We start from the raw sequence: 6,829 nt of genomic DNA on the forward strand, positions 1-6,829 counted from the left end.
TTGGATTTACTAGACTGTGGTTGATGTCTGTTGTAATGATTAATTACATGAGCATGTATGTACGATACTGTATGTCCTGTGGGGTGGAGCCCTGTGTGTCAGAGGCTCCTGGATTATGTAATTTATTTATATTTTAATGCAGTCAAGTGTGGGGCCCGGTTGGGAATCTGCTTTATTAATCCCTAATTGAGCTCCACGTTACCCACCCCGTTTGGGGGGGGGGGGGGGGGTTTCAGTAATCTTACCTCGAATCCTTCTCTTGACGTTGAAAACTCTTTGAAATCACTCTTGGTTCGAATCCGGTTTTGATTTGAGACACAAATGGGAGAGAGAGAGGGAGAGAGAGAGAGCACGGAAGTGTGAGTGAGAGAGAGAGAGAGAGAGAGAAATGCACGGGAAAGAAAAAAAAAGGAAAGAAAAGAAAGGAAAAAGAAAAATAAAGAAAAGAAAAGAAAAATAAAAGAAAATGACATGTGTAAAATATAACAGTCCAGAAATGCGCCCATACACACTTCTGGATTAAATAAATTACTGTGAATAATTTAAATACCTTAGAATTATTTAAACTCAATTAATTAAATCAGATTAGGCACACTAATAATCTCAGTTACCTTAATTAATCTCAATTAATTCTTCAGGGTGTTACAGGACGAAGTCGTAAAAGGCATAGTTTTTATCTTTTCAGACATGTACGCCTTGAACTAAGTGCGGAGTCTGGAGCTTAGAGCCATCCACACTATATGCCTGTTCTTGGCACATCTCCCATCCTAATATCTGGCTGTTCCAAAGAAGCATTCCATTTCAAAGGATGTGGCCGGGCTCCATCTTTATGGTTGACCAACTAAACCATCTATTCAGTGAGGTTTAGATGTTCGGTGAATCATGAATGCTAGGTTACGAAAGGTAAGTAAGCAGGTTGGTCATCAATTCGAAGGCCGTGTTTTCATCTCCAGTCATGTGATCTTTGATGAATTATCATTTCCGTTTGCTACTATCCAGTCTCCAGGTTCTACTAATGGCACTTCTTATGATGATATGGTTTTCATCCCTGTGGTGCGTACTGAGGAGCGTGTCACCCCTGTGACTCCTCCGCCGGTAGCTCCTACTATGGCAGTTTTATCACCACTTCCTTATAGTTTCCCTGCTCCAGTTGAGATTACTCATGCCACTAATGCAACGACTTTGGCTGCTTCTAGCATTAGCAGTGATTCGATTACTATTCCTGCTATTGCTGTTGAAACAGCCCCTGACGGAATGGAATTCCATAAATCTTTTAATCCTTCTTTGAATCCCAGTTACCAAAAGCGGGAGAATCTTCGTTACATGCCTAGCGTAGGATAATGATGCGTAGGATCTTTGATCGATAGGCTAGGTCTGACAAAGGAAAAGGTCAAGGGTAGACTCCGTTCAGTTGGAGCGAGGGGTTATGGAGGTAGTGAAGGGTGGTAGTAGATCACCAGTCTAAGACTTTAATCGTTAGTGCCTTTATCCAGGTATCCCTACTTTTTTTTAGGGTAAGAGCGTAGTTTACTTTTTGAAAGGCTTCCAGGAGCGATACCAATAGCAATACAATACCGAGGTTCACATTTTTTTTTTAGAGAGGGTCGTTGTTAGAACTCCAGCTGGACTAGAAGGAAAGGGCAGACTACCTGAAGCTCTCCTGACAGGGAGAAAGGAGGAGAGGTGAAACCTCTAGGCCAAGGAGCTGAAGCCCGTAAGTCTGAGAGAAGGAAATGTAAATCCATTATCTTCCTTGACTTCGTTTGGTAGCTTTTCATCACGTCGCCTTATCATTAAATAGTCCGAGTCAAGCATAAGACTAGCCTTCTTATGAGCCAAGATTAAATGCCAGGGACCATTCCTATTCCATGCCACGGGGCATCCCCTTTTATGTTAAAATGCCCTTGATCATAACCAAAGAAAGGCAAGGAAAGACTTACAATCCTAGGAGTGAAGAGTGAACACATTACTAGAAAAACTAGTTCAGTAGACAGGGGTGACCAACTACATCTGCGTTTAATTCAAGAGTTTGAAGTACAGAGATCTTTCCTAGGGGTAAGTAAAGGATTCCTTCTGGCCTTCTCTTCTGCTCTGGTAGCTAAGTCACTCTTCTCTTTCCTTTATTAGGAATAGACAAGTCTCAGTCTTGCCCTTAATAGGAATGGAATCAAAATTCGGAGGTCAGCTTGTTTTAGGTCAGAAAGGGAATAAGGTTCTATCTCACTTGAAGACAAGGTTCAGTGTACCTGAATGCCCCTAATAATAAAGAAAGGGCATTCAGGTTCAAATCCAATTCGTGAGGTAACTCTGCCTCTTCACTAGAGTCGAGTTAAAAATTACATCCAATCACAAACTACACGAAGGTGCTCCTTTTTCATGGGGATTTACCGCACAGAGGAAGAGAACGAACTTCAAATATCCCCTTTCCACTCAATCCAAAAACAAGATCGGACGTTATTCCGGTTCGTCTCCATTTTTGTGAAAATATTCCTCAAGCAAGGCAGTCGATAAGTCATCGAAGGGTTTGTGTGAATAATGGAATGGTAAGTATTACTCATTTGAAAGTTTCCCACGGTGATCTAATATCTTTTCAAGAAAATGACGCAAGAATCTGCAGTGAAGAAATAAGGAGATCTTTCTATATCGAAATTTTAGTTGAAAAAATCATAGGCAAATTCCGGCCGGTAAGAATGTGGAGAAGAACCAAAACAAAATGGTTCCACCTACTAAAAACTAAGAGGGGATGCCGCCTACTACTAAAATCCCAATTTTTGCAACAGTTGCGTTCTTCTATGCAAGAAGAAGACTTAGAAAGAACAAAGAAGTTTGGATCCGAAAAAGTATGCTTAGGTAGTTCCTTCGCAGAGCACAACAGAAGTCCTATAGTTTACAACTCTTCTTTTTATAGTAATAAAGATTTCTCCGCATCCCCCCATCAGTTTACTATGAAGAGAAGAATCAAAAGGATTGAACTACCTACTCATTATTTGGAGGTGAATCATAGAACACCAAAAGCTATGGTATCTTATGGACCTAACATAGGTCACATCCCTCACGACATAAGATTGAAAGATCTAAACCTTCTTCTTCGGAGCGGAAACAGATGTGGCCAAAACATATAAAGATCAGCGTAGTCGCTCATAGGGACATATCTATCTGGATAGAGGAGAGTCTAGATCGATTCATAGATAGATTTCTATCCATATAGATAGGTATCTCCATGGATAGAGATAAAGATAGGGATCCATCTAGATCTTGATTCCCTCTTTCCATTTTTTTTTTCTTGATTGCCTTTTTTTTTAGGACAAGTTTTAAATCTTAATGCAGGCAAGGAAACATAGTTTTTCTATTATTACTTACTGGGTCAGAGCGTAGACGAGCGAGTAGAGCCCAGGAAACAGGGAAGCCCGTCATAGAGCAGTCTTCAACTTCTAGTCGACTGCTGGCCTGAGAGAAGGCGGCCTCCCCCGGGAAACATGGCCCAATTTCTCTTCTTTCTTTTTTATTTTGGGTTTCTTTATTTTTTTACGGGCCCAGAACGCTAAAATAAAAGGTGGGGGAGAAGCAAGCCGAACCTTTGATCGACCTGGACACATAAAAAATTCTCGGCGCCGAGAGAGATTTGAGATTCCGTAACTAACTCAGTGAGTGCTTTCTAAGAAGGGCTTGGAAGAAGAAAATGAAATACGAACAACCGCGCTGGTCGGAATAGATCGACTTTCATGCTAGTTCTTTCTCCAGCATGAAAGTTCCATTTCAGGGAAGGATGACGTACCATGATACTTTCTGTTTTGTCGAGCCCTGCTTTGGTCTCTGGTTTGATGGTTGCACGTGCTAAAAATCTGGTACATTCCGTTTTGTTTCCCATTCTAGTCTTTCGTGACACTTCAGTTTTACTTCTTTTGTTAGGTCTCGACTTCTTTGCTATTATCTTCCCAGTAGTTCATATAGGAGCTATAGCCGTTTCATTCCTTTTCGTTGTTATGATGTTCCATATTCAAATAGCGGAGATTCACGAAGAAGTATTGCGCTATTTACCAGTGAGTGGTATTATTGGACTGATCTTTTGGTGGGAAATGTTCTTTATTTTAGATAATGAAACCATTCCATTACTACCAACCCAAAGAAATACGACCTCTCTGAGATATACGGTTTATGCCGGAAAGGTACGAAGTTGGACTAATTTGGAAACATTGGGCAATTTACTTTATACCTACTATTCCGTCTGGTTTTTGGTTCCTAGTCTTATTTTATTAGTAGCCATGATTGGGGCTATAGTACTAACTATGCATAGGACTACTAAGGTGAAAAGACAGGATGTATTCCGACGAAATGCTATTGATTTTAGGAGGACTATAATGAGGAGGACGACAGACCCACTCACGATCTACTAAAGGGCAAGTAGCTTGATTGGTTCGAATCCAATTTGTTATGATGTTCCATATTCAAATAGCGGAGATTCACGAAGAAGTATTGCGCTATTTACCAGTGAGTGGTATTATTGGACTGATCTTTTGGTGGGAAATGTTCTTTATTTTAGATAATGAAACCATTCCATTACTACCAACCCAAAGAAATACGACCTCTCTGAGATATACAGTTTATACTAGAAAGGTACGAAGTTGGACTAATTTGGAAACATTGGGCAATTTACTTTATACCTACTATTCCGTCTAGTTTTTAGTTCCTAGTCTTATTTTATTAGTAGCCATGATTGGGGCTATAGTACTAACTATGCATAGGACTACTAAGGTGAAAAGACAGGATGTATTCTGATGAAATGCTATTGATTTTAGGAGTACTATAATGAGGAGGATGACAGACCCACTCATGATCTACTAAAGGGCAAGTAGCTTGATTGGTTCGAATCCAATTCATGAGATGGCAGTGATCTTTAGTTGGCCATGGCCATAGTGTGCTGTTTTTTCACTACACCACAAAAGGCCTTTCGTAGCTGACGAAAAACGCTATTAATCACTATCAATAGCGCTTTTTAGAGCGCTAGGACAGCAGGCACTATTATAGGTCCTAAGAAAACATAGCGTTTCAAGAGAGTTATAAAAAATGCTATAGAATTGAAGTATTATAGCGTGTAAGAAAAGTTATTTTCATCCTCTTACAGCTCTTTAGCATAGCTACGATACAGATTAATAACTTTTTTTCCTTGTTATGTTCATACTGTTGTAACTTTTTAAAATTATTATTGATATCCTTTTGAATTCATTCAAATAAATGGTAATTCCGAGATATGTGATATATCTAAATAAGAACATTCAAATTAAAACATAAAAACATTCAACATATCAATTGTTATCAGTATCTACCAAGTTGTCAATAAAATTACGTCTACAACATAATTCATACAGTGTCCAAAACCTTAACATTCAAAACAAGTAAAGAAAACAGAGAAGTCATCTCCAAAACATCTGAGTGCAATGGTGAAGTAAATCCTTCCATCTTGACATAATGCTTCAACAGAAAAGTCATCTCCATTGTTTAACCTGTAAGAAAATGATCCACTATCAAAACAATAATCAAACTCAACTAAAACTTCCACCATTTAACCTATAAATAAAGCAAGGATTGTGACCAGAAACTGCAAAAAGGAAAAAAAACAAAACACAGGTAAAATGTACACTATGAGCATACCTTGCGGGACTGCTTCTCGAGCTTCTCTTGCCCAGTTTTCTGAAATTGCAAACATGACACCATTGCAATAGGAAGTAAGACAATGATACAGAAAAACTGAACCAGCCGTAGAGTTATAAGAATCTTATAATTTCCAAAAACACAACATACATACAAATAGTACTTGCCAAACATAACTCAAATAGTTCAGGCAGACATATGGCCCACAAGATTTATGCTTGACAACATGAGCCAATCTTAGTTGGAACAAAAATGGGAGCTATATAATTGCTAATTTAATCCTTCTTTGTACCTGATCTCTTTAGGAACATGAGACCAAGTATGATCATCGAAGGTAATGACAATATAAACTTCACAAATATGCATGAGTGCCCACACAGGATTTCATTCAATTGTAGAAAGGCATGCAACAATTTTCAACAATGTTCATTTTAGTACTACCAAGTAATGGGGGGCCTGGGCTGGTGGGGGCCTGGCCTAGGGCATGGGCTAGGGGCGGGGCCTGGGCTGGAGGGGGGCCTGGGCTAGGGGCAGGGCCTGGGCCTGTGGGTACATGGTGAACGAGGTCTTTCGGGTCGCTTCGCATCAAACACCCTTCAGCAACTTCTGCAGTTCCAACCCAGTCTAACAGCTTACAGTTGTTGGTAATTTTGGGTAAATTAGTACTCACACTCTGACAATAATACAATGAATATAAGCAATTACAAATAAAAAATACAGGGAAAAAAGAACAGGATACTTGTGTTTCTAGACACAACAATTTAAATTCCTCCTGCGATATTCAACAAAGACAAATGAGATTCAGATTGTAGCTAATTGTATCAATTTTATGCCAGCATATCCCACAACGTTTAAGGAAATCTATTCCAAGAAACAAAAAATTATGCAACATTGTTAAGTCCGTAGTTGAGCCCATTCAAGTTTGTTAGAAAAGGTACCTATATGTTTCCATGCAAAGAAGTGGCAACCTGGAAATTCAGTACCAATAGAATCAAGCATATTAAAATTAACTCAAGGTTAACAAAACTTATAAAATTTTTGCAATGAAATAAAACATTATTCTTCTAAACAGTGAAAGAACTCTATAGTTAAAACCTGAGTATTGGCAAACCAAGATAAATGAAAGAACTCTAAGAGATTTTTTTAAAAGTAAAATCAAAATTAATTGTAACGTCTTAGA

The 6,829-nt window shown here is 38.9% G+C and overlaps 1 protein-coding gene across 1 annotated transcript; it reads left to right on the top strand.

Annotated features, from left to right (window-relative positions):
• Positions 1–3,369: 3,369 nt before the first annotated feature.
• On the top strand, positions 3,370–4,394 carry LOC112091332 (NADH-ubiquinone oxidoreductase chain 6). The gene has a single exon (XM_024164689.1). The coding sequence runs from the start codon at positions 3,777–3,779 to the stop codon at positions 4,392–4,394; it is 618 nt and encodes a 205-aa protein (XP_024020457.1). The 5' UTR covers positions 3,370–3,776.
• The last annotated feature ends 2,435 nt before the right edge of the window (positions 4,395–6,829 follow it).

Source organism: Morus notabilis, unplaced genomic scaffold, assembly GCF_000414095.1.
Source record: "Morus notabilis unplaced genomic scaffold, ASM41409v2 Scaffold27, whole genome shotgun sequence".
Taxonomy (NCBI): Eukaryota; Viridiplantae; Streptophyta; class Magnoliopsida; order Rosales; family Moraceae; genus Morus; species Morus notabilis.